The sequence below is a fragment of the Alligator mississippiensis genome, chromosome 10 (assembly GCF_030867095.1).
Source record: "Alligator mississippiensis isolate rAllMis1 chromosome 10, rAllMis1, whole genome shotgun sequence".
Lineage (NCBI taxonomy): Eukaryota > Metazoa > Chordata > Crocodylia > Alligatoridae > Alligator > Alligator mississippiensis.
Genome location: NC_081833.1, coordinates 15,387,587 through 15,415,395, shown reverse-complemented (window position 1 = coordinate 15,415,395; position 27,809 = coordinate 15,387,587). Strand labels below are relative to the sequence as shown.

Sequence of the window (27,809 nt, the reverse complement as noted above, 5' to 3'; positions counted from 1 at the left end):
CTGCTTCTTCCAGCCACCATGAGGGATGCTGGACAGAAGTAGTCCCACACACCCAAATGGCACCATGGGGCAGGCCCTGGGCAAGCCATGCTTGAGCCCCTGCATCTGGTAGTGGGTGGCAGCTCTAGCTCTGGCCTTTGGTGCTAGGCAGGCAGGCTGCTTCTGCCCAGCATCCCCTGTGGCACCAGCAGAGGCTAGAGCCAGAGCTCCTGCAGAGGTGGAGGCTTGAGTACGGCTTGCCCAGGGCTTGGACAGTGCTGCCACCTGTGCTGCCTACCTGCAGGTTGGATAAATTCAACTGGCAGGCTGGATCCAGCCCATGGGCAGTATTTTACCCACCTCTGCTTTAAACTCTCATCTGGTTTTTAAAAGCCTGGGCTTTGTCCTGTTTATTAAAAAGATATGGACACTAATGTTCACAGTTTAAAACTGAATTACTGTAAGGCCACAGTCACGCAGATTTCACAGTGCTCAGTCATAGTGTGAAGGAAGCAGCAAATGAACACAGATAAAAGTACAATACATGAAAAAGTAATGGAAGTCCTGATAATTGTGATCAAGCAACTTCACAGCTTTGAATACAAGTGCTCATTTAAACAGAACAAAAGCGATATTTAGCAAAACAAGCTCATGTTATATAAAATTGGAGAGTCTTAGATAATCTGCATTGCCTTCAGGGGTATTACTGCATGTGAAAAATATCACCACCCTTAGGTGGTGCTCAAACTTCTAACAGTGCTTTACCACCTGGCCTGCACTTATTGACAGCTGCAGTGCTCCAATCCTATTCTTTTATGCAGCTTTATTGCAGTGAACACCCTGTAAACTTTACTGCCCAAAGGAAAGCCTAGTCTTACCATAAAGTTAAGTTTGAGAAATTATATGCTACAAATCAGTTCCTTCTGTTAATTTGTGTCAACCATTGTGGAAATCCTTGCTGTATTGGAAACTAATTAGAATCAGGGGCAGAAAACTCTACACCTGTGGACTTGGCAGAGAGTTGGTAAAAAATATCATGAAACAATCTGAGAATTGCTTAATATATAAAAGTTAGTATTCCGTATTTTTCCATAGTTATTAGACGTTTCCAGTGTGTTAGCAGAAGCCAAAGTTTGCCTTTTCAGAGCCAAATGTGTGCAGCCGTAGTCTGAGCAAACACTTGTAAACTTTGTTTTTTCTACAGATTATTTTCCAAATGGTTACAATTTCCTGATATATCAAAGCCTTGTTGGAATGTTTGAGTAATTACAAAGGAAAGAAAAGATGGTCAGACTTGAAAATAGTGCATTTTTTGATAAGTCATAGAACAATTGAGTAAAACAGGCTTGAATTAAACTATTTAACTCTGTCAGAAACTAACCATAGAAAATCTAAAACCTGAAGGAGAATTGTTCAGGTCACAGACCAGTAATTTGTTACATTTTTAAAAATCCCTATGCAACTTTGACTGTAGTACATGCTGTTGAAATTCAAATGCTTGTATAGCTGTCACAAATTTTTCTTTCATTTTGGTTTTTACTTCTCCCTTCTCTAAACCTCAGACTCCCCTCCTGTTTGGCAAGTGGACATCCTGGCAAATTGCTCATGAAAACTCAATGGGGACTGCTGCAGAGAACAAGTACTGTGGAACAGCAGATGAGTCAACAGTTGCTGTTCGTGTAAAGTTATCCAGTGCTATCCCTGAAGTTACTTTTGAAGGCTTAATGCCAAGAGACAACTTAAATAGAAGCAACAGTAACTCTACCTATATTTGGTACAAGTGAGGGTATCAATAATCTAATAAAACAATCTAATTACTCTGATGGAAGAAATAGTCTGAAAAAAAGCTTTTCTCTAATCACGTAGGCATTGGAAAGGGTCAGGCAGTGTCAGTAAAAGAATGAAAGGAGCATGCAGAGAGGTGCTTAGCCCTGTCAGTCTAAAATCAGAAACTATCTGGTTCAGAGATGCATGAGCTTTCACAGGCAACAACCTATTTCATCAGATGCTATGAGAAGAGAGAATGGGGCAATCTGTATATATGTGAGTACTTTACAAACTGGAATTGTCAAAGTTACCAGGCCTTTACTCCAGGCCAGCAGTGTCATGCACAGGTTTTTGCTTTCCAGGCTTGTTGTTTATTGCAACCAATCCCTGTTTGTTCACTGAAGCTTTCAGGAAATATAGACATGGTGCTTGTGCTATTTGTCACAATAGCTGCAGAAATTTGGTTTCCAGGTCAGATCTTGGTATAGAATGAACTGGTTGCACAAAAGAAATCCGCTGCTTTCAAACTGGCTGCAGTAGCTTGAAAAGCTGACAGGGATATCTGCTCTGTGATATTGCTAGAAGGTGCCTTGGAGAGTCCAGGCATTCCTGATCTCACTGAATTATGCTGCAGCCAGTCCATTTGCAGCCCCCATCATCCTTCAAGGGTGGTACACGCAAACAGTGGTAACTGGCCTAGCTTCCTAATACACTGTCAGCTACAAGTTTGCAAAGTACAAACATATCTGTATGTTCTCATTTGCTTAAAGATCTTTAAATGCACAAAGCTCAATGTTTCTTGTTTTGTAATAGCTTTGTAACTCAGGATTCATTAAAGTCTGGAGTTCGTGCAAGCGTTCCCATGACTGTGAAAAATCATCTGGTCCTTCTCCACAACCTCCAACAGGAGGGATGCTGGGGTACCCTGGATGTACCATCAGCTCAATGGTTACTGTTCTGCTTTGTTCCTCTTGATGTGAAAATGGCCTGGCATCAGCAGATGGGCTTTCCTTGGCAGTGAAAGCTGCTAGGACAGTACTGATGGCACTCTGAATGTTATTGACAGACATGTTCTTGCCCATGGTACTCAAACCAATGTAAATGTCAGGCCATCTGCAAGGGAAAAAATACAAAAGTTAGTGCAAATAAACAGAACTCAGGAAGGTGTCACAATGTCCCAGGATCAGGACTGAAATGTTTCATGAAACTCAGCTGTGGTATTAGACATTAAAAAACACAAAGTCTTTATCTCAAATTCTCTCTTTGATTATAAACATTGAAATAAACATTTAATCAAAACTAAAGCTCTACACTGAATGAGATAACTTCTTTGATGCATTTTATTAATATCCACAGAGTAACATCATTTAGCGCAGCAGTTTGCAGTCCTGCAGACAGCCCTGATTAAGTCAACTTCTGTACCGCTGCTTTGAATTTCAAACATATAAATGTGGTATGGTACAACTGTAGCTTAGGAACCATAGGCTACAGACCCACTTAATAATTGGGGAAGGAGGAATGAAGATAATTTGGGAACCTCTATGGTATCTCATATATCAAAATAATAGAACTTCCAGTAAAAATATACTAAAACTGAATCAATCAACAAAACGGGTGATGGTTATTTCTAAGATCAATGTTAGTGCTAATGGTTTTACTCCAAAAAGTGATTATGTAAAATGGAAACTTTCCCAGAAATAGAACTGCTTCCCTATAAACATCCTATTGATCATGTCTCTTGGCACAGAAATTTGCCATTCCTTAAGCTAATAGGGATTCAGAATTGCTTCCCCAAAGGACAAAACAACTGGCTTTTGCTGTTGAAGAGCCAACACAGCAAAGGAACTGAGTTAGAGATCATTCCTTCTCATACATCTTCAGTAGAATTGCTTGCTAAGTTCCAACAGCAGGGCCAAATTCTCCCATGAAGTGTCCCTGTGTAAACCAGGGGGCGAGACAGATGTAAGTGAGGGCAGAAGTGGAACAACGCTTATGTATGACAGAGCAGGGACCTTGTTGCTCAGCATCTCTTTTCCTGCTGATGGTGAAGAAGCAGGGAAAAACCAAAGCGTTTCCAGGACAGAAATAATCAATGTGTGTTTAACTGGGAACTGATTAAATTGACAATGCAGTGTTACTTCCCCACAAACATAGAATCTCCCCAGTTATCAAGTCATATCCAGGGCAGACCTGCACTAAGGGAACTCTGCTCTGAAGAGCCGGCCCTACTATAGGTCTACTTCACAAACCTCTGGTTTGGCTTCACCTACTCACTCTCCATCCAATTTTCTGTAACTGTTTTCTTCTGTGTGTATTTGTTCTATAACCATTTGCCCCATTCAGCCTTCTCTGGGCAGCTGAGGAAAAAAAGAGGCAGTGGAGGTAGCGCGGTTTCCCACTGATCTCAGTGGGAGGCTACAGTGCTGCATGCCACCACCATGCGGTGCTGTGGAGGTTGTAAGTCAGCAGTGACAAGCTAGTGCTGCATTCAAGATAGTGTCTTCAGCAAGTAAACCAGTGCCTCTGGTTCTGCCTGTGCCCCTGAATCCAGAGAAGATGAAAATTGTTAGCAAAAGTCTCCTCCGGAGGTAGGAAAATGCCAGCTGTCGTCTTCTGCAATATAGTGGAGGGCGAATGGAGGAGGGCAGGGATTCTCCCTCTTTAGCTTTCCCTTCAATCTCTACCTGATGTCTATTATGAGAGACATTTATTTTAGGATACTTTCTGGGTAAACCCCAAAGTGATTTCCCTACCTCCCTAGTCCTCTGCCTGAGGGGTAGGTTGCTCCAGTACAATCTGCAAGTTTCTGCTTCGCTTTGGTGATGACAAAATGCAGCTCGGAGGGAAGAGTTTTCAACAAAACTGGTGTCCGAGATGTGGTAAATTAGTAAAAAAAAAACCCCACAGGATACAAATTAAAGCAGACTTTAAGAATGATAAAAGTTCATGCGTCACAGTGCATGAAGATTGCCTGCAAGGGTCAAGAAGGAAACATTTCTTCTTGGAAAAACACTGCATATTTAAGTGCTTTATTAGGGTGAGGGGGATGCCCTTGTCTCTGAAGGGCCTGGTATTAGTAATTGCCAGAGATAGGATGCTAATCAGATTGTCTGATTAGTTGACTATCATTTGCTTTGATGTACAAACTTATCATCTTCCTCCTCTAGTAACAATGCAGACTTGTCTCTTAACAAGTCTCTCAAGTGGTACTTAGAGCCTTTCTGGAATCCTTCAATAAGTAAAAGGATTATTTCTGTAACATAAATCATCTATTTAAAACCTTCACATTGGTGAAGAATCTAGCATCCTGTGCTGTGCTAAATACAAGAAACCAATGCAACTTCATTATAAAGGCCCTCTAAGAAACAGACTCTGGTGCTCTGAAAGGAGCGAACTCTCAGATAAGAACTGTTACCCTTTTTCAAACAAAACTACAAACTAAAACTACTGGTGCAGTAGCCATCCTGAATCTCTTTGGAAAGGCACAACCAGGAACCAGTTTGTAGGAGAGGGGTGCATTTGCCTTACCTTATTCCATGCCTTGTAAACACATTGACCGTGTTAAAGGAATCCTGTTCTACTCCCAGATAAAAATCCATCAGTGGTGGCTCTATCCAGTCACAGCTGTGAAGGCCTGGTTCTATCGGAACACGTGTGTACTTGATGCCGTATTCTTCTAATACCTGAGCGAACACGTGCCTGACCTCTACATGAAAAAGCAGAGAGAGAGAGCATTTGCCATTAGAAATATGGTGACTAGAGGATTGGTTCTCCTTTAAGTAAGTAACTTGTAGGGGTCTTTTCCTTCCCACTCAAAAATACCATCCCATGTGGCTTCTTTCCCCTGAACCTGCTTTCCTCATGTGTGAAGGAGTCTCAATAATTTCATTTTACAGCCCCTTCCATCAAGATGTGGTGTCCAGGGAACCTGATCTATTACTCCCTCAAAGTCTGCAGAAGTCACTGCCCCTTGAGAAAAAAATCACATGATGTCTGTGGCTCAACCAAGGCCTTCTGGACCAAGGGCTGAGAGACTAATTAATCTCAGAGCTGAGCCTCTAGTGTTGTTCAGAGCATGGTGTGTTTTTCTAGCCAGCAGAGTCCATACTCTTTTAAAAAGAAATCCCCAAACACAGTAGGTCAAGGGGCTGCTGTGGTCTTGATGAAGCAAGTCCAGGCCCAGATACCTGGGGTCTGCCACTGCCCAACTGTGTGATATTGGCCAAGTCACTTCACACCTCTGCTTCAATGACCCCATTTGTCAATGACTTCCCCACTGAGACAGAGGGAGGGAAAGTGCTAGGGACGTGGAAGGCAGGGGTGGTTTAGTTAAAAAAACTTCACCAGATTTCCTGTGATCTTGCACAGGCTCCACTGCAGAGGTTCTTTGCGTCGGATGCAGCTCATGATGTTGTTCCTCACATACTCCATGGCCTCGCTGGCACAAGCTGGCCCTTGCTGCACTTTTCCATATCAGTCCCACCTATTTGCTTTAAAAAGGTGTCCACCCCACTGAGGCATGCTGAAGCTGCAGGGAGCTGATCTGTCCAGAATGCAGCACGCGCTCTCCTGCAATCTCTGCTGGCCTGGATGAAAGATGACCCCTGCTTGGCCTTGCGACTCTCCGCCTTGCTGGGAGGCCCAAGGCTGGGCTCTGAATTCCACACCCTAGAAATAGCAGCTCTGTGGCCCCTTGCCAGGTGGGCCCATGTGTGTCGTTCAGTGAGATACAGCTGATCCATTACTGTTGCCACGGGAAACTAGCAGGCATGGAAACCTCTTCTCAGCTGCTGTCCTCCATTTCCTGCTCACTTGCAGTAACCAGCCCATGGCCGGGGTGGATGAACAGGTCAGACCAAAGCATCGGAAGTGCATGTGAGCACATGGGAGTATCTCCATGCTGAGCTCTGGGGCGTTAGCACTTCCCAGGGTTTGACACTTACTGTCTGCTGAACTCTAGCAGTAGATAACCTGCCTCCAGTCATCTTGGCCATGCAGGGGTGGGAGAAAGAGGGGCATAGTAACATCTTTTCTAAACATAACTTGGTAAGCTATTCCTGTTCTAATGAAATCTGATATTAATGGTGGTGTCTGATTAGAAGCAGGCATTATTAGGCAGGTCTGTGGTCATTCTGTAGGGAGGGGACCAGTAAATCTCCCCCACCCTGCTTCAAGCCGTATTATTAATCTCTATTACACTGGCCTATCTGGGAAATATGCAGCAGAAAATATCTTCCCACCTCCTTCCACACTTCTGCTTCATGGACCCCTGACCTCCCGCGGCCTGGCTTTGACAGAGAGTGGAAGATGAGATGCTGTAACCTCCGTCCCAGACACACATCTACCCATACCCCTTTTTCACATTTACTCCTCTGTGGGCCAAATGGACAGAATGCATGCTGAATACCATCCCTGTGACTTGACTGTAGAAAAGCTGCTGCAGGAAGCTGCAGAATGACCTATGGCTTGAGTCTAACTGATACAAGGGATTTAAGGCTGAAAAGGGGCCATTTTGGTCATCTAATCTAAACTCCCACATAACCCACAAAATGAGGTCTCTACAGAGACACTGGAAATAGTGGAGGAATGGGATTTTCAAATACCCAAATGGAAATTAGACACCCTGCTGCCAGTCACACCTATAAAGATCCATCTAAAAGCTTGAAGGGACTCCTCTACACATGACACCACTGAGCACAGTCATCCTAGATGCCTGATGCTATTAATGTGGGTGAAACAAATGCCCCATTTTTATATAACTTTTTTTAAAAAAGGAAAAAAACCTAATACCACTGTGACCGCCCCCGTTTCAATGTGGTCAATCAGATGCCTGAACTCCCACTGCAGCTCAGGCAGGGAAGAGCAGGGGGAGACTGACAATTCACATTGCAGCCCAAACGAGGGTATGTCTCACTCTAGGAATCAGACACTGGAAAATGCTGAACCAACAGCCGCTGATTCTGGCACAGGAAGGATAATTTCCCATTGGGCGGGATGGAAACATCTGATGCTGTATTACTGAACCAAACAGCTTTGTGTAGCTTTTCATTCACAAAGCTTTGAGCTGGGGGGAGGGAAGAGGGTGTCTTTACTCAGAGCAGAATTATCTTTGATCAGTTGGGGCTGGGAGGAACATGGGCCCCATCCTACCTGGAAGAACATGGACATGCTGGTGTCCATCCATGTGGTGTGGTATGTGACCCGTCAGTTCACGGAACAGGTCAAGCTGTGCCATTAGCTCCTGTTTCACCTACATGATGGAGATGGGAGTGGGGGCAGAAAGAGAGAGTGGTCAGTACAGCAGAAAGAACAGGACAGCTCTGGTAAGAGGTCTGTTTGGGAGACCCTTGTCTTGTACTGCTCATACAGGACCTAGTCCTGGGAGGTTCCCTCAACTGCCATTGAAGGCAATGGTCCTGACCCTATAATCTGTCCTACAACCAACTGAAGGCCCTCAGCTCCCATTAGCTTCCCGGGATTAGGACAGAAATGGGCCTAGCACTGTAAATGGAGACTAATATTATCAAAGATGCCTTGGGGTTTGGGATATAAAGTAAAAAGAATGGGAAACGGGCGTCCAAATCCTGAAGGCAACTTTGAGGTTCTCAGCCCAGCAGCCCTTGTAAGGTAGGAGCAACCTCCCTTTCTGTCTGTGCACCTCTTCACGTGAGAGCACCATGGTAGGGGTGCGCCGATAAAGATTTTTGGGCCAATACCAAAGGCCGATTGTTGACCAGCCATATCAGTCAACACCAATCCAATTGCTGATATGCACACCAGCAGCATGGAGAGCAGTCTGGCTGGTAAGTCCGTTGTGGAAAAGGGGTGGGGGAGGGAAGGGGTGTGGCGGGGTGCAGATCAAGGCCCCCATGGTGAGGGAGGGAGCAGGGCTGGGGCTGCCCAGCCGGGGCAGGGCATGGGCCAGAGCCATGGCTCATCTGTGGGGCGTAGGGATGGCTCCCACTGCTGCATACACCCATGGGAGAGGCATGGGGGACTTGTGTCCCCTAGATCTGTTCGCAGGGCAAGGGTGGGCTGCTCACCGCAGGCTGGGGCCAGAGGCTGTGCCTGGCTCTACCCAGCAGGGGGGTGGAGGGTGAGGTTGGACCGGGGCTGCGCTCAGGTCAGGCAAGTCAGGGTGGGTGGTGGCAGTGGCACTGGGGGTGGGGGGCTACAGCCACCCCTAAATTCACTTTAGCCACCCCTCCTAGGACAGCCACCACCACCCAATCCACCCTGCCTGACCCAAACACAAAGCACAGCCTGGTTCACCCCCTGCCCCCGGGAAGAGCCTGGCATAGCCTCTGGCCCCAGCCTGCAGCGACCAACCCACCCTCAGCCTGCGCACAGATCAGGGAAGTACGCGCACCCCGTGCCTCCCCCAGGGCTGCGTGCAGTGGTGGACCACCCCCTCCCCTGACCCCACCATGACCCCCAGACAAGCTGTAGTTCCATCCTGCATCCTGCCCTAGCTGGGCAACGCCTGCCCCTGCCTCTGCCCCACTCCCTCCTTCACTACAGGGGCCTCAATCTGCCTCCTGCACCACCCCTTCCCCCCCCCCACAGACTTAGTGGCTGGACACTGCTCTCCTCACTGCTGGGCTACATTCCTGGCCGCATGTATGCTGTGGCTGTGCACATGCACACGGCATTTATCAGCGACATTACTGGCCACATCAGCCAAAAAAAGCTGATTGCCAATTATGTCAATTTTCCTTTTATTGGTGCCAATACAATATGGACAGATGTAATGGTGCACCTCTAGGCCCTGGTCCTGACAGAAGTCTCCAAAACCAACTTTATCTTCAGGCTCGCTCTGCAGCCTCTTCTCAAATGTTGTTCCTGTAGCCTTTCCTAAACATCATACAAGGATGTTGCTTTTGGCAGTGACCCCACCTTCCCTTTCCACATACATCATGACCAAGGCACAGCAGTGGCTTAATAAATACAGTCTTGTGCCTCTCGCTGAGCATAGCTGGGTGCATCTTCTGTGTAGCGATTCTGTGATCCAAAATGATCACTGAGGGCTGGATTAGAGATAACACGTTCTTTCACTTGCCACCAAAATCCTGCCTGGATTGGATGATAAGCTTGGGCACTCAGCCACCAACCCCCAGTGTTTAAAATACTCTGAAGGTTCAAACTGACAGCTATCAGATGCAGAGTTTCTCATCAAGTAAATGAAAGCAAAGCCTAACGAATCCCAATATGGACCTCTACAGCATTTGCCTAGAATGATCTCCAGGTACCTGCAGAAGTTAGTTCTCAGAAATCCTCCCTATCCCAAGGGAAGTGATTATAACGTATCAAAATATGGGGAAACCGAGACAAGGAGAGGGGAAATGATTTGCCCAAGGTCATGCAGGACGTCAGTGGCAGAACTAGGGATACAGCTCAGAATGCCTGCCACTTGGGGTGCATTGATATATTGGTCCATATCTTATCGGCACCGATAAAAGGAAAATTGACATTATCAGCAATAGGCTTTTTGGGGCTGATAATGTTGCCGATAAATGCCACATGCACGCACAGGGCCAGGAATGCAGCCGAGCAGTTGGAGACCAGCATCCAGCTGGAAAGTCTGCTGGGGAGAAGGGGCAGGGGGAGGGAAGGGGCATGGGAGGGGGCAGATCGAGGCCCCTGCACTGGGGCTGCACCGAGCTCTTCCTGGTGGGAGGCTGGGCCAGGGCTGCGCTCAGGGCAGGTGATAGCAGCATTGGGGGTGGGAACAATAGTCATCCCAAACATTTGCCATAGCCTCCCCTGACCCTGCCAGTGCTGCTGCTGTCCACCCCGAGCGCAGCCATGGCCCAACTCCCCGACCTGGAAGAGCCCTGCACCACCTGACCCCAGCCCACAGCAGCACCCCACCCACACACACATCTTCATAGTTTCATAGTTTCATAGTAGTTAGGGGTCAGAAGGGACCTGAAAAGATCATCTAGTCTGACCCCCAGCCACTGGCAGGAGCACACGGTGGGATCACACGACCCCAGACAGGTGTTCATCTAACTTCTTTTTGAATTTACCCAAGGTAGGAGTGAGGACCACTTCCCTAGGAAGTTGGTTCCAGATCCTAGCCACCCTAACAGTGAAATAGTGCCTTCTAATCTCTAACCCGAACCTATTCTCCAGCAGCTTCTGGCCATTGTTCCTCGTCACCCCAGGTGCTGCTGGGGGGAATAGAGCCCTTCCTATTTGCTGCTGATCTCCCCTACCGAGTATGTAGGCAGCCACCAGGTCCCCCCTCAGCCTCCGCTTGCTAAGGCTGAACAGGTTCAGGTCCCTCAGACTCTCCTCATAGGGCCTGCCCTGTTGCCCTCCAAACAAATGGGTGGCCCTCCTCTGAACCCTCTCAAGGCAGGCCACATCCTTTTTAAAGTGCAGTGCCCAGAACTGGACACAGTACTCCAATTGTGTCCTGACCAATGTCACGTAGAGGGGGAGTATCACCTCTCTGAAACGGCTTGAAATGCATCTTTGGATGCACGACAAGGTGCGGTTGGCTTTGCTGGCTGCAGTCTGGCATTGGCGGCTCATGTTCATCTTGGAGTCAGTAATGACTCCAAGATCCCTTTCTGCCTCTGTGCTCACAAGGAGGAGCTCCCCAGCTTGTATGTGCACTGTGAATTCCTTCTCCCCAGGTGCAGCACCCTCCATTTATCTACACTGAACTCCATCCTATTACCATCCGCCCACTTCTGTAGTCTGTCTAAGTCTAATTGCAGCCTCTCTCTCGCTTCGAGCGTGCCTACCTCTCCCCACATCTTGGTGTCACCGGCAAACTTGGACAACGTGTTTTCCACCCCCTCATCCAAGTCGCTGATGAAGATGTTGAACAGTGTAGGCCCCAGGACCGAGCCCTGGGGAACCCCACTAATCATATCCCGCCAGGTCGAGTACGACTCATCCACCACCACTCTCTGGGTGCGCCCCATCAGCCAATTTTTGACCCATCCAACTGTGTAGGCATCAGCGCCACAGTCGCTTAATTTATTAATGAGAATGGGGTAAGAAACAGTGTCAAAGGCCTTCTTAAAGTCCAGAAAGACTGCGTCCATGGCAACACCATCATCCAGGGATGTAGTTACCTGGTCATAAAAGGCCATCAGGTTGGTCTGGCAGGACCTGCCTTTGATGAACCCATGTTGATTTCCCCTGGGCATGATCTCCCCAGCTGGCCCCTCACAGATGTGATCCTTGATAATTATTTCAAGGATTTTCCCCAAGACCGATGTGAGGCTTATGGGCCTATAGTTTCCTGGGTCCTCCTTTCTCCCTTTCTTATAGATGGGGACCACATTAGCTAGTTTCCAATCTCCGGGCACCTGGCCCACGGACCACGATCACTCATACAGCTGGGCCAAGGGCACAGCAATGACCCCCGCCAGCTCCCTCAACACCCATGGTTGGAGGGCATCAGGGCCCACAGATTTAAAAACATCCAGCCCTTCCAGAAGATCCCTAACTACTTCTGCGCAGACCTGAGACCTGGCAGTGCTATCCCCAAGATTACCCCTACCTGTGGTGGGAGGGCTGTCCTGGTCCCTGTCCAAGAAGACAGAGACAAAGAACTTGTTAAAAATTTCGGCTTTCTCATCTGGCGTAGCCACAAGATTACCATTTGAGTCTAGCAGGGGCCCTACATTACTCTACATTACCTGGTGCCCTCTTCTTACTCCCAATGTATTTGAAGGAGGACTTTTTGTTGTCCTTAATCCTGGTCGCTAGCCTGAGCTCCACCCCCACCGTGGTCTTCCTAATGGGCCAAAGGGGAGTATTCCTCCTTGGTGACAGCCTCTCCCTTTCACCGGGTGTACGCCTCCCTTTTGGCCCTCATGCATTCTCGAATGCCTTTGCTAAGCCATGGGGGTTTCAGAGCACTCTTACCCCGCTTCTTTCTCTTGGGGACTGTCACACTCTGAGCCTGGAGAATCATCCCCTTAAGGTACGACCATCCCTCATGGACTCCCATATCCTCTACCTTTTGGGCCCTCAGTGCCTCCCCCACTAATCTCCTAAGTTCATTGAAGTTGGCCATTCTGAAGTCAGGGGCTTTAGTCTTGGTGTAAGCCCTCAACACCCTGCGCTGGACGGTGAATTCCAGCAGGCAATGATCACTGTCACCCAGGTGGTCAAGGACCTGCAGCCCCCTCACCAGATTGTCCCCAGTGGCCAAGACCTGATTGAAGACAACCTTGTGATAGCAGCACTGGAGAGAGGCACTGCATTCATCCTTCATTTCCCCTCACCCTTCCTGTGTCTGGGGAGCACAAAGCCCCCATACCTCCCTCGGGGGTGCGCGCAACAGTGGGACTCGCACCCCCATGTCTCCGGCCCCCCAGGTGAGCCGCTTACATCCCTGTCCCATGCTCCGCCTCACCCTGGCTGTGCAGGACCTGCCCCTGCCCCAGCCCCACTCCCTCCCTCACTGCAGCGGCATCAATCTGCCCTCCAATTCCCCTTTCCTACCCTCTGCCCTGCACACAGATCCAGGGGGCACACACCCCCATGCTTCCCCCAGGGCTGTGCGCAGCGGTGGGATCTGACCCCCTTCTCACTGCGACCCCTGGACGAGCCACCTGTGGCTCTGTCCCATGCCCCACCCCACCCTGGCTGGGCAGTGCCTGCCCCTGCCCCAGCCTCACTCCCTCCCTCACCATGATGGCCTTGATCTGTGCCCCCACACTCCTTCCCTCCCCCCACCCGTTCCTCCCCAACAGATTTACCAACTGGACACTGCTCTCCAAGCCGCTGGGCCATCGGTATCAGCCCAAAAAATCTTTATCAGTGCACCCCTACCTGCCATGCTTCCGCTCAACTACAAACCAATAGTCCACAATATGGACTTTGTTTGGCTTGAGGCTCAGCCTGACCTGAGACCTGGAATAAATTATTGTGTGTGACATGAATGAAAAGGCAAAAAACAATTTCAGGGAGTGGGGTGCCCAAGAAAATTGTGGGTAGCTCCCATTCCTTGTTCTCTTACCTCTGACATCTTCAGGAGGCCTTTTGCTAGAGCCATCCGGAACCCCATCTTTCCGTGGAAGAACCCGTCCTCATTAAGCAGAGAGGAGTTGTTCTTGAGCACTTCGCAGACTGGGGAGCCCTCAGAGAGGTTGGCATGCAGGCCAATTGGGATGTTATGCCTACAACGTGAAAAACATGCCAGGTGAGCTTTGCCTGCTCTGCAGTCAGTGAGGCACCATTCAAGGAGCTGAACTGATTGACGGAGAGGGGCTTCATTCTTTCCATCCATTGTCACTGCTCCCCTAGAAAAACACTAAGCAAAGTAGCTGATTTCCTAGGGGGAACAATCCTGTGCTGAGGTGCTTTGCATCTCGCACACCTGGGATCCCATGAAACAGAAGAGCAGGAACAATAGCCATAAAGCACCTCAGTCAAAGTCAGCGCTACTGTAACTCTACCAGCTCTATTTGCACAGACAACAGCCAGGCTTCCAGAGTGGGTAGCTCCTATGTTAAGGATGGGTGTTTCTGAGGTACTTCAGTTTTGCCTGACAGCTTATGTTTAAGCTGCCCTTAGGCAGTATCCAATTATAGGCCGTGCATGCCACATGTGGCTGCTACAGTAACAGCACAAGCTACAGCTGCGCGGTAAATAATGACAGATTTAAGGGTGATGCAGTTCAACAGGCTGGCCTGGGAACTGCAGCCAGGTGCTCAGCTCCCCTGTTGATGTACAGGAAGGACGGGTGACTGGTCAGCAAAGACAGAGCTGTACAAAATAGCACATCCCTAAATTACAGCAGCAGGTTACAGCAAGTGCTGGCAGAACATAAGTGCAAAGCCTGGAGTTAAATAACCCCAAAGGTCTGACTCAGCAACTGTGGTTTAAAAAAAAACCCAACAAGAGCCAGTGGATCAGACTCCTCTTAAAGCTTTTTATGGAGATACTTCATATTAACCACTGCATTTCCTTGCTCAGTGTTTATGGCTTCCCTGACAATGCACAATGGGAACTGCAGGTGCTGACAACCTTGGTTATTTTCTTTATGCCTAAGGAGTTGGCTGAAAGGCTGCCTTGGTGTTTCTTCCAAACAGATTCCTGAATGGAGGTTCCCCTTGGCCTCTGGCAGACACAGGAAAGGTGAGGGGAAATGAAGGATGAATGCAGTGCCTCTCTCCACTGCTGCTGTCACAAGGTTGTCTTCGATCAGGGCACAAGCCCTCTCACGGTTGCACCTTCCTAACCTCAAGCTGCCGGATGGACAGCAGCTTAAAGCTAACTGTGTCAGTCACAACGTGGAAAAGTCACATTAAATGGGAATGGCATCCCTTTGTCAGAGGACATTAAGCAGCAAGGAGGCCTGCATAGCCAAGCATATTTAACGCCTACCAGTGCCCCAGCTCTGGGCTCCCTGGTGCTTCCTGCCAAGAACTGGCCAGGATTTTTTCCATTGTTGTTGGAAAATGTTGAAATCAAAGTTGTAGAAACCGAAACTGTTCACAGACACACAGCAGCTCTGATGAAAGAGTTGTTGAGAAATGGTTTTTGGGGTTTGGGGGTAATGCTTTTTCACTCTCTCTCCTTCCCTTTTGTTGAGGCTGTTTTACTTCGTGATCCAACGGGTACATAATTTATTCAGAGAGAGAGAGACGAAGTCAGGAGCCTTGTGGTGCCAGTTCTTGCCTGAAACATGGGAGACCCAGTTTCAAGTCTTTGAGACAGTAAATATAAATTATAGTGTGGAACAGTCCCAACAGGAGGGCTGCAGAGAAACCCGTTGGAAAACCCAGTAGCCTGGTGGACAGAGCACTGGTTGGTGGAAGAATGGTAGACCCAGGACTAGACCCTGGGGTTTGCAAGTGCCCTACCCCCCAGGGCTATTCTAGGGAGGCTGCCTTTCTCATGCCAATACAGAACAGAGAGCTCCAAAAAAATGTATGGGCCAGTTCTGAGCCTGCAAGTTATTTTGCTAGTGTGGACACAGCACTGGATGCCTTAGTGTAGACAGCTTTCTGGCTCCAGCAGCTGTTACAGCCACCTGCTCTGAACAGGCTTAACTGATCTGGCACTAAAAATATCTCCTGGAATAGGCAGCTTCTACAACAGGAAACTCAGCACAGCTAACCCCAGTGCAGCTGAATCAGCAGAGGAGCTGTACGCAGACATTCACTGGGGCAGGGAAGGCAACAGGGTTTGATTTCTGAACCTCCCAACCCCTGCACTCCTCCCACCTGGAATATTAATAGTGGCAATTTGGTAAGGTTTGCCAGATGGGCGTTTCCTAGTTGTGAGGAAAGAGATGTCAAAGCCTGCAGAACAGCCTGAGGAGGGGAGTGGGGAATGCTGGGGTCAGTCCATGCATCTTGGGCCTCCCTGGGCACGTCTACGCCATATGTTTACTGTGGAGCGGCCTAATTAGCTCCACAGTAAAGTCTCCACATTCATACATGTGGTCCTATTAGGTTGCAGTTAACTAATAAATGCTGTCATAGATTAGCACTTGTAAATACAAGTACTATCCCACGACAGTGTTATTTACTGCACAGCAATGCACATGTAGACACTGTCAGGGCTGGCTGGGGCAGGAGGGTGCGTCATTGCAGGGGCTGCCTGCTGGTTAGCCCTGCCCTGAAGCACCCTCCTGCCCCAGCCAGCCCCTCCACAGCATGGGTCGGAGCAGCCCTAGGCTGGGGGCTGACCCCCTGGATTCCCTGTAAGCTGGGGCGGCTCCAACCCAGCTCAACATACTGTGGTCTTAGGCACTTGTATAAATGTGGCACCTGGGAGCAATGAACTCCAGCACAATATGTACTGAAGTGGATTGCTTTGCATTAACTGCGCGTGTAGATGCGCCCACTGAGTAAAACCTCTCACCCCCCTCATGCTGCTCCTTGGCTTCTGGCAGTTTTGCCTTGCCTCCAAGGCAGAAATGATAGTGCCACTAATTCCCACTATGAAAGCTGTGCTCTTTTCATTCCTTCTGCACCACGCAACGCAGGGACTGCTGGGGCTCCAGATCAGCAGCCACTTATAGCAGAAAGAAATATCATAGATCCAGTTACATTGATCACTCTGTGAAATGCAATTCATCACTCTGCAATTCAATTCACTCTGTGAAATACAATTCATCACTTAGGGTCATAGGAAAGTAGGACTGGAAGGGACCTCCCAAAGTCATCTAGTCCAGCCCCCTCAACATCCCTAAGTAACCCATCCCAGCCAAGCATCTGTCTAACCTGCTCTTGAAACATTTCCAGGCATGGAGATCCCACAGTTTGTCTAGGTAGCCTGTTCTAGCATTTATAGTTGGAAAGTTCCTCCTAATCTCCAAACTAAATTGCTCTGTTGTAGCTTGAGGCCATTGCTCCTAGTCCTGTCCCCTATGACCACAGAGAATAGTCTATCTCCATCCCCTCTATAATTGTCCTTCAGGTCTTTGAAGACTGTTATTAAACCTCCCCTCAGGTTTCTCTTCTCCAGACTACTGGTAAATAACCCTAGCTCTTCAGCCTTTCCTCAAGTCATGCTTCCCAGGCTTCTACTAAGTTGATGCTGCTCTCTGCTGGAGCTTTCCCAATCTGTCCGCGTCTTTCTTAAACTGTGCAGCTCAAAACTGGACACAGTACTCCTTGGCCCACTTTGTGATTATGAATTTCTAGACGTTTGCTAAATGTAGCAAAACAGCTCAGGAAAAATTGGTTTAATTTTGTTTGTTTTTTTTAAACTCTAATCTCTGCCTTTTGGCTTTAGTTGTTTTACTGCAATCAAGCTGGGTTCAATTTACTTGCTCAATACATTTTATGGGGTTTTTCACCAAAGGAACCTGAATGATTTGAGCATGTCTCAATTCTAACCCAGTGGGCCTTCTCTTTTAATGCAAGGCTTGCCTAATTGTCAAGTGCTGATACCAAAGTGTTTTATTAAGCATTTTACCATACTCCTAATTTCTCAGGTAAACAGGATTGTCAGTGTTAGTGCAGGGACTCTCTAAGTCTCTGGAGTGCTTGAACCAAGCAAAATTTATTCTGCAAAGACTCAAAGGGAGCTGATTTTTACTGAGTCACTCGGCAGCTCTGACTATAAGCTGATGGCATTGCTTGCACTATGGTTGCTAATGTTTGACAGGAAATGATTCAGCTATCAGCAGGAATTGGTAGATGGAAATATTTGACTATGAACCCACTTTCCTGTATGTTATCTGGTGGGGAGTAGAGGAAAAACAGTTGAGGCCATGCATCCTGCTTCAATGGGACACTGAATGAGTGTCTAGGTGGTGCCACAAACAGTATTATGGAAGCTGTTTCAAGGAGAACACAAACTACTGAAATACATTCCCAGACAGGTGTTGGGCACCATGAAGTCTGAAAACTACATGGTTGTAACATTAGCCTGGGAGAAGGAATGGCTCAGAAGCCAACCGAACCAGCACAAGGGTTCAAGAATGTCAAGTATGAGAAAACATTAAGAGAGCTCGCCTTGTTTTCATTGTAAAAGGAGACTCTTGTTGTAATTTTATAATGTGTTTCAAGGCTTTGGCTAACATCATTTGAATATCTGATATGTCTTCTATCAAGCAGATAAATTCTGCCCTTTCTGATCGAATAGATTTCTAACTCTTCAGCCTCCCAAGAGCAATGGATCAAGTGTAACAGTGACCAACTTTTACAGAATTCAAAACTGTGGAACAAAATGCAATGCTTAGGAAAGTGCCTGTACAGAAGCATTTCATTCGAAGTACAAGGCTCACAGGGAACAGACATGCAGCAAAGGCTGTGGAGCAGGAATGCAGGAATTAGGTCTGCAGCGCACAGGTAGGTGTTCCCCAGCTGACTATTACCTTCCTTAATCTGCGTCCATTTTCTCTGGGACATAACGAGCCACTTAGTGCTGGTTCCTGCATATGCTCAGCAACAAATGCTCTGCAGGACGTTGTGTTATGAAAAATGAGTTCCTGACACTCCCTGCATGATGGACACAGGTTCTCAGACACTAACTAAAATAGACAGAAAACGTAAGCAGCCACCATGGCATTTTGGCAGTGATCTACACTGCCCCATGGGAGATGGGCTACTCTTCCTGATCCCTGTCACACATTATTCAGCAAGTTCAAGAACCACACGCTGATAAGAAGATGCTGTGTGAGGGTGGAGCCACCTTGCCTACTGGTGGGTGCAAAATGAGCGCACACAGCCATATCTGATCACTAGCTCAAATTGAAACCAGTGTCATTCAGAATTGCCAGTCATTCTAATAGTTCGAGCAAAGCAGAACAGCAATGTCTACAGTGAATGCTTTGCTGTGATGGCTATCACTGGCCAGGGCTTTGAATATAGAAACGTGAAAAAGGTATTAAATGCAGTCTCCCAAGGGAACTGGGGAGTCCCTCGGTCTCTGTTTTGCCCAGTGTTAAGCAGTAAGCACTATGACATGATCAGCACATGAAGGCTCACGTGAATGTGTTTGGCTTTGTTCTCTGGACCTGCGCAGAGAAACAGCAGGTAGGCAACATCAGGTTTCAACCAACTTCCGATAGGCAAAGCCAAAGTCACCAGTTCCAAAAATGTGGGCACATATTCAGCAGTTCTGCGGTAAAGAGCTTTGGCTCTTTGAACACATCTGCCATGCGTTCTGCACCCACCAAGCAGATTGTCAATATTCAGCAATGAAACAGGGTCCAGCAGCTTCTCCTAAGCAAGCTGTCAGAGCAGCCACCAGCCTCCAAACCATCTTCTCATTACAAGTGAAGAGACTGGGAAGAGAAAATGCCTTACAGCAAGTGTGAACGAGAGGAATAACCTCAACTTGGGTCCTTAGTGCAAATGTTTTTGCTGAAATATTACCCCTAGATGCAGTTACTATACTGCAACACACCTACAAAGATGATGGTTTGTGAAATAATACAGGGGGAGACTCACAACCACAGCAAACATCTGGACAAGACGTCTGTCAAGCTCCAGGCAGAAAGAGGCACCTTCGGAAGCAAGAGAAGCTCCTTAATTCAGCAACCTGCTGCAGGTTGTGAACCACCAGCTATGAATGGTCCAGTTCTACTGTACATGCACTATCCAAAATACACTTGGTTGCTGTATTCTCGTTCCTGGGAGCTTTGTGCATAATTCTACTGACATCAATCAGTTTATCGGAATAGGTCCGTGTTGCATTTGCAATGGACACCTAACCAGCCACATGCCAGCCAGCCCACCGTGACACCTGGTTTTTATTCCTTTAGGAATGCTTTCTTCAGTTGTTTGGTTTCTACCAAGGAATTTGAAGGGTAAGCTACTGAGCCCTTCCACAGAGAACCTGCCCCTATTTCCATATCAGAAAATAATGGCACTGTATGAGTTCTTTCCTTTTCCTTTGCAAGTGAGAGCAGACCCACCCTCAGCATCTCCTGTGTATCATTATCTTTGGAACCACCACCTGGCTAGGCTCCTTGGCTTGGATCCCAAGTAAGGATGTAATAACCAGCTCCCTGACTTCAATATCAATAACCTCACACAACTACCAAGCCTTTGTAAACAGCAAAATGTCCAAGGTGGGGAAAGGTGCTGTGCTGTGCTTTAAAGAAGTGATGCAAGCAGAGCACCTCTGGGTTTCTCCATGATGGGCAACATCAGCAAGTTTGCATAAATGAGCAAATCAGAGTTAAGTAAGTGTTAGAGCTGCTGCTATCCTGGGGCAAACTGTAAAATCTGATTATCTTTTATCAACCACCACATCTAACTGTCATGCATCTGTCCTTGCTTCATGTCCTGTTACTGCTGATTACAGAGCTATTTCTGCAGAGAGCAGCACTCTTAGGCCTAGCTTCCACTAAGAACTTTTGCCAGTATAGTGATGTTGCTTAGGATGTGAGGGGGCTTTTATAATGTTTATATATTAGAAGAATGTAGATGTAGCCTACCCCAGAAAAGGGGTATTTTTACAGGCTTATTTCATCAGGGGAAATGAAGCACTGCATTGTTGGTTTAAGTTGTCTCCATTAGGAGGTATAATTGGTGCAATTTGTTATGGAGACAAGACCCTATGCCATTCACTCAAACCCTGAGAGGTCCAAGTGCACTGAGGAAGAGACTGCCAAGTGATTTAACAGTCAGTGTGGCAAGAGTATCAGAAAGGCCTCTAGATTAGTCAGAGTGAAGCAAGAACGTCAGAAGGAAGTCACTGTTTGCATACTTGCTTTACAATTAGCACTGATGGGAAAGGAAGCAAAAACACAGCTGGCAACTAAGTGTGGCCTGGTTAGAACTCTTCTTTGAAGTGTTCCCAGTTGTGGCAAGGGCTTTGGACTCTATATAACTGCCGTGCGGCACCTGAGCTCCTCAGAAAAATGAAGAGCAGGAATGAGTCTGAACTTCTACTCTCGAAGGGGTGTCAGTGGTTCATCACAGTCAAGCTTTCTAACAAAAAGATGAGGAAAGCACTTTGAAAAACACATAGGGGGAGAGCTGGATATTTCCATTAAAGATAGGATGTCTGGATTCCCTTTTCTCATGAACTATAGGACTCACAGGCTGATACTCCACTCAAGGTGGTGCTGAGGATTTTTTTTCAGAACACAGAACTGAAAGGAGCTTCTAGGGGCAACAAGTCCACGCCCCTGCTCTGGCAGGCAGGCACAACCTTCCAATTTCCTGTCTACATTTACTCCTGGCCACTCCTCTCCCTCCGTACTGATTGCCTCTGACACATTTATTTCTGTAAATCATATATCTAGCTCTGTTCTGATCACTTGCTCTTTCCTGCTCTGATGCAAGCGCTGTCCCAGCAGCCACACAGCATGGTGCTGACGCAAACCTAGCAAAGGAACTTCCTTTAACACTATGATATACCTCTGTTTCTCAAATGTATTTCAGAGTGTAAGTTGACCCCGTGTATACGTTGAAAGCAATTGTTACGGTTCATTGTGGAAGGGAAAGGAAAAGACTTGTAATCAGAACAATACAGTACTTGCTCACCCCCGACCGGTTATAGAATGAAAACTACTAAACACCACGTTGACTACGGAAGCTTTCTCTTCAGTGACATCTTTAGAGCATCTCCAAGGCCAGTTCATTTGACCTTCATTGAAAGGTAATATTAGGCAGCAAAGTGTAGTTGATTCATCAGGGACCCTTTAACCCTGCTTTCATAGTGCTTTTGAAGTGTTTCAGGGACAAAAAACAAAATAAAACTCATTCTTCCACTTGAGATTGTGGGGCTGCCCCCAGCTGGTACCACGTGAGAGTGTAAGCCAATATTCAAAGCAGGATGAGATGAAAGTGGGGAGCAAACAGGGAAAAGGTTCAGACTTTGAACACATTGATTGCAGAAGCAGTCAGGGTCTAGCTTTCTTTTGACGCTAACAGAACAGTTTCATTTCTTCACAGGTATCTTTTTAAAGTCCTCACTTGTGCCTACAGATTACCATTTTGTACAGTACAGAATGCAAAAGAGAGCACACATTTAAGCTAAAGAGCCCTGAGAGCATGAGAATTACAGACCATGGCACAGACGCAGCGCTGGTACAAAACTCCACTTGTACAAACTGGGATTATCACAAATGAGGAACTGTCCTCTAATGCGGTGGTGGGAGAAACTGGGGAGACTTGATATTCCCCCGAGTCCTTCTCACTGTGGATGCAAAGGCAGCAAAATCCAGATCACACACAGCAGCCCTACCTTGTGCACAGGAATGTCGACTCTTTGATCTACAAAGACTGCACATGCTTGAAGGAACATGGAAGCCATCTGCATGTCTACATGGTACAGATTGTCTAAATACGTCCACACATCCTGAGCTACTAGTTTGAGGCAGGTCTGCCACTTAGTACAAACTTAAGCCATCCCCTTGAGTCACCATTTAAAGCTTTTGACTTTGCAGCAGTCTTGATCATGCAGTTCTAAAGGATACGTGCAGATTCAGCGGCATCTTAGAGCAACTCTTTATTGTAGCCTTGCACTTCCTGGATACCTTCATGCATATATCCAAAGTAGGGTGCAGGGCAATGCCAGCTCCCAGGCAACTCTAATATCCTTGACTGGGTGCTCAGGGAAGGCATTATACAGATGGCTGTTGTGGTAGTGTCTGCAAGAAGGCAAAGATCCACACCCAGGTGGTGAAAGCTGGGGAAGGTTTATGATGTGCTTTATATATATTTTGCTTTATTGGCTGTTATAAAAATCTGCTTACTGCTGCCTTGTTTCTGCTGAGTCACCCAACCAGATCATAGAGCAACATGCAATGCCCCCAGAGAGGCCTATGAAGTCTTGATGGAGTGAAGTCTAGGATGACCTATAAACAAAACCACAGCATTGCACAAAGAGGAATAAAGATTGAGAATAAAGGACTTCATTCCCAGTATGTCACAACACAATGAGATGCCTAAGAGAGATGACTGTGAAAAGTCAACAGTCCGAGAAGTACCCTCATTTATTTGTACCTGATTAACAGAGTTTGCCTTGCAAAGTTGTAGGTATCCGCTAGTTATTTTGGAGTGAATACAAGACAAAGAGAAATGAATCCAGGAGAGAATGCTGTAGATGTCTCAAAAGTTGAAAAGCCTTAAAATTCATACTTCAACTCAAATTCAAAACCCCCAAACTTGAGTGAATATGGAATGATAAAGACAACAGTGTCTCTGTCCTTGTCCTCCTTTCTGCAAGGCCTGCATATGGCATGGGGTGACAAAAGATATTTTAGCAGGAATCCAATAGAGTCTTCGGGCACTATACATATGCTCCAGGATTGGGCGGGGAGTGGAGGGAAGAGACTTTAATTAGAGCAGCTCCAAGAACTGCTCTAATTAACATGCCCAGAGCATCTCATACATCAGCATCCCCACGCTTAAGAATGGCGGCAGGGTCTCTTTAACTAAAGCTTGTTTGATGAGCTTTAGTTAAAATGCCCCCACCGCCATTTTTAAGCACGGGAACACTGATACACAAGACGCTGGATTCTGCTGGACTGTGGTAATTACCACACTCCCGCAGACTCGATTAACTGAGCCTGCTCCAACACTGTCATTTCAACATTTCAGAGCAGCCTCGTTTCTTGTCTATAAGTACCCTTTAAGTCCACAGCCTCCAGGTATATTTAAAATCAGGTTTACAACAGAAAGCTAGCCTGGACCTTTCTGATAGAGGAGCTAGCATCTCAGTCACGACGGTGAATTAAGAGATTGCTTACAGAATCAGATGCTACATTTATTGTGGCAACAGACACAAACAGTACCTGAATTTAGGCTCTCAGCCAGGAATTAGCACATCTGAGGATTATAAACACTGTGCTCCAATTTATATTTATGCACGAGTAACTTTGTGAATTCAATAGGGATAGTAAAACTGGATGAAGTAACTCAAATGTGCAGGATCTGGCATTCATATATGTCCAAAGCTGCTGGGCCTGTATTCTCAGAAATTATTTTAAATCTATTTCACACATCTGTAGGATCCAAAGGAACCCCATCCCCCTCCCCAACTAAGGGAAGGGAGGAGAGGACTATAGTTTCTGCTGCAAAATGTCCCTCCAGCCCTGCTTTGAGAACACGGCACTCAGCACGCAGGATAAATGCTGTGACCTGGATTCAAAGACGCCGCTCTGAAGTGCAGTCACATGGCCTACTTTCTCAATATAGAAACCAGAAACTAGGCCAGGTGGATTCTATATTTAAAAACCTGCCAATGACTGGGGATCTACATGGCTCTAATAGCAGCCAGAGCTTTGGGGTTTCAAGTGCTGTGAGTTGTGTCTGTATCTTGGGGGAGTGACAGCTTAATCTTGTTGCTTGTCTGTATTGTTAAATGTATTTTTGACAAGATTTTAAACATCTCCCTCCCCACGTGCACACATCCGCACACGCCAACTTCTCCCTAACCTGCTTGGAGGTGGGATCTCCTCTCAGGGTAGGACTATGTGCTTCTTGGACCTACATCCCAAGCTGCCCCCTGCCCTAACCCACTGAACTGCTACATAGAAACCCCCTCTGCCTACCCCACTTGCACCCTCACATGCTCAGAGCTCACCAGGTGCTGCAGGCTGAAGATACAGGAAGTCTTCCAGTGACAATCCCACAACCCCTTGTTCTCCCTGCCCTTGTGCACCCCACATCCTTCCTCTACTGTGCATGAGGAGAACTGGACCAAGCTAAGGAGAGGAGGAATGGGCAGGCAGGTGTCTCAAAGGGCTCCTGGTCTATTCCCTGCACGTGGCTGCTGTAACGGAAACTCACCTGGACTGGGCAGACAGAGGGCATGTCATGTCTAGTCCTCTTAGCCACAGGCAGACTGGCTCCAAGACCAGATCCTCTTACAGGCAGCCCCTGCAGGAAGGCCCTCTTCGAGATGGTCCCCAAGTCTGGGCTGAGACATGAGCAGCAAGCCCACACTAGTGTCACCTCTGCAGTGTTCAGGCTGTGGCTGTCAGAGACTAGGCTGCAGGTCTGCCAGCTGGGCACTGCCCATGAGGACCAGATCCAGGGGGGGAAATGCCAGTCTACAACCTAACTCAAGTGAAGTACATCACACAGACTGTCTACACCCTCATAAGCAGACACACACAGAGGACTAGCATGAAGCAGCTGGTATAAAGGCACCCTTCATGAACAACTGGACTTGGGGGAGTGGGATGCCAGGTCTGAACAACCACAGACCCAGCACTGCTCTCTTGTTCATAAAGAGCTGCTTCTGATGCACTAAATAATTTCATCTTCCAGGTTTCAGAGCTGCTTTCTCAAGAAAGTTCACCTGTTGCAGGCTGGAGCTGAGGTAGAAGCTTGGTTTTACCTTCTACACAAGTTACAAGCAATGCTTCACGTTAAATGATTTGCTGGGTTAGTTCAGGAAGCCATGTGATATGCTGCAAAGCAGCTCCCTTAAAAAGCCCCTTCAGGAGTCAAGAATATGTGCATAAAATAAGTCAGGTAGCTGAAGCCCCCAGCTCCTTTTAGCACCTGTGTTTTTGATGAGTGGTTCTATAAAGCCTTTTGTGGACAGGAATATTTTCAATACTTTTTGGGAGGGAAAAAATTAAGTAGGAGAGATTGAAATTTCCCATGTGTAAGTTTGCAGTTTAGGCACTGCAGGGGTTGTGTTAGCTCCTGAAAACAAAAGGCCGGAACAAGGCTAGTTTCCATTCTACAACTAATCCAAACAACATGCAAACAATAAGCAAACAACACAAATAGCAAAAGGAGGGACATTGTTAGCATTTAAGGTATTTAAAAATCTTGAGTGTATGCAATTCAGTAGGTAAGGGACTTTTCACAGCATGGACTTTTATTCTCATTGTGTCTCTTTAAAGCAGCCTGAAAAGAGAAAGACCGACTAACCCACATTGCAGCCACCAAAAGAATAACGTTTTGGTTAGGTGGCCTTCTACCTTCTGGGCCTGGGAGGAAAACAAGTGCAGAGCAGGGACTACCATGGGAAGAAGAACCGTATACAGCAACATTTGCAGAACAATGTTTTTTGAACATGCTGTCAGTAAAGGTGCATTAGAGCCTGTTTCCCGTGCATAAGCCTGGGAAACTTTTTAGTTTTCCCATTTGGGTTAGAAATGTTAGGTGTTCCCTGAATCTTACAGGCTTAGCTTTGCTCATATGGCCTGGCAACAGACAAACAAAGAGGACTAAAGTAAGTAGCTCACCTCCTTGCCAGCTGTGCTGCATCTGTTGCAGCACTGCCATTGACTAGAAGAGAAACGTTGGAAACTGCTCCAGCTAGAAAACACTCCACGATGCCTTGGTTCCTCCATGGGCAATAGCCAAAGTCATCTCCAGTTACTATTAGCTTCACTCTGCCCTGGAGCATCCTTATGGGTCAGCCCTGACAACAGCAAAGCAAAGAAGAAAAATAAAAAACAAAGCTGTGACTAATCTGCAGATTAAGAGGAACCAGGAAACAACAGGCTCAGGTGTTGGATGAATCAAAAAGTAAATCAGTCTCTGACTACATCTGCTGCTCCACCTTAGCTGTTTACAACTATGCATATATTCATCAGTATGTATTACTTCTATTTTTTACCATAACTGCTGCTCTTGCAAATAATATTCTGCCCCTCCTCCAGTGCAACATGGCCCTAGTTCACTTTTCTTTGCAGAGAGGGAAGGATTGTCCTTAATCTGTGGCACGTATCCGGATTAAATGTAGTTTGTCCAGTTTGAAAGGTTAGTTTCTTACATGTCGATTTAAAAGGCTGGTAGCTCAGGGGTTCAAAATCCCTTTACTGCCGTGGTCCAGCAGTTCGCTTTACAGGATCTAACGAGGAGCGACCACCACAAATGCAGCCGGCAGACAATCCTCCTAGAAGCAACTCAAGACATGCTTCGGGTTCAGTGACTGACTTTGGATAGCTGGCTCGCAGTGGCAGTCCAGCCTGGCGAGGTCCCCTGCGCGCTGAGGTCTGAAGTCGCATCACAGAAACAACCAGAGCCTTTCCCACATCCAGACTTTGCCAGACGCAACACTTGGGAAGGTTTCATATTCAAAAATGGGAGAAAGGAGACAGCGTGGACCCCCACGGTGCTCACCGACCCTCTCCCCCACTGGGGTCCAAGCCCCGGGAGCAAGAGCGGGCGCAGGGGGCTGTGCCAGGCTCCTCAGCACTTGCCTGTCGCTGCACTTCAGCTGCCCAAGGCGGCGTGAGGTTTGTTCAGCGTTTTGCACGCAGGAAGACGGGTTTTCTGCTTGGCTCGGGCAGCGCCAAAGCCCGGCTCAGCCCCCAGCGAGGGTGCTAGGCCTCCTCCTCTCGGCTCCACAGCAGCTGAGCATCTGCTCCGGCTCGGGGCCGGCGGAGCAGGCTGCCCGGCGGTGCCAGCGCAAGGAGGAAGTGTCTAGCGGCGCAGCCCCGGGGAGCGGCAGCCCTGCGGCGGGGGGAGCGGGGCCGCCGGGGGCCGGGGCCGAGGCCGGGGCTGCACGGGGCGGGGCGGGCACCTTCCAGCCGGCGGCCCCGCTCCCCGCCGCCTCCCCCCGCCGCCGCCGCCACTCACCCATGGCGCAGCGCCGGCCGCCGCGTCCAGGAGCCGCCGCAGGGCCGAGCGGGCCGGTGGGCGCCTCCGCTCCGGGGCCCGGGCTCCGAGCCCGGGAAGCAGCCGGCGGGGGGGATAGCAGGC

General features: G+C 47.7%; 1 protein-coding gene across 4 annotated transcripts; it reads right to left on the bottom strand.

Annotated features, from left to right (window-relative positions):
• Positions 1-359: 359 nt before the first annotated feature.
• Positions 360-27,774, bottom strand: YDJC (YdjC chitooligosaccharide deacetylase homolog). 4 transcript variants are annotated; one of them, XM_059713480.1, is made up of 6 exons: positions 27,687-27,774; positions 26,345-26,523; positions 13,736-13,895; positions 7,897-7,996; positions 5,275-5,452; positions 360-2,859 (listed from the first exon to the last, which is right to left on the bottom strand). In XM_059713480.1, exons 2-6 carry the CDS (start codon positions 26,506-26,508, stop codon positions 2,511-2,513), a joined length of 951 nt encoding a protein of 316 aa, XP_059569463.1. In that variant the 5' UTR covers positions 26,509-26,523; positions 27,687-27,774; the 3' UTR covers positions 360-2,510. The 4 variants fall into 4 exon arrangements, with proteins under 4 accessions (XP_059569463.1, XP_019334458.1, XP_019334460.1 ...); XM_019478913.2 differs by lacking the exon at positions 27,687-27,774 and adding an exon at positions 26,722-27,665; XM_019478915.2 differs by lacking the exon at positions 27,687-27,774 and adding an exon at positions 26,878-27,665.
• Between the last annotated feature and the right edge of the window lie 35 nt (positions 27,775-27,809).

Bases quoted from the DNA above. Each gene is read 5' to 3' on its own strand.
- YDJC (XM_059713480.1), bottom strand. From the start codon at position 26,508: ATGCTCCAGGGCAGAGTGAAGCTAATAGTAACTGGAGATGACTTTGGC. The intron at 13,896-26,344 runs GTGAGCTACTTA...TTCACGTTGTAG, and splicing joins GCAGCACAGCTGGCAAGGAG to GCATAACATCCCAATTGGCC. The intron at 5,453-7,896 runs GTAGGATGGGGC...TTTTTCATGTAG, and splicing joins GCATGTCCATGTTCTTCCAG to AGGTCAGGCACGTGTTCGCT.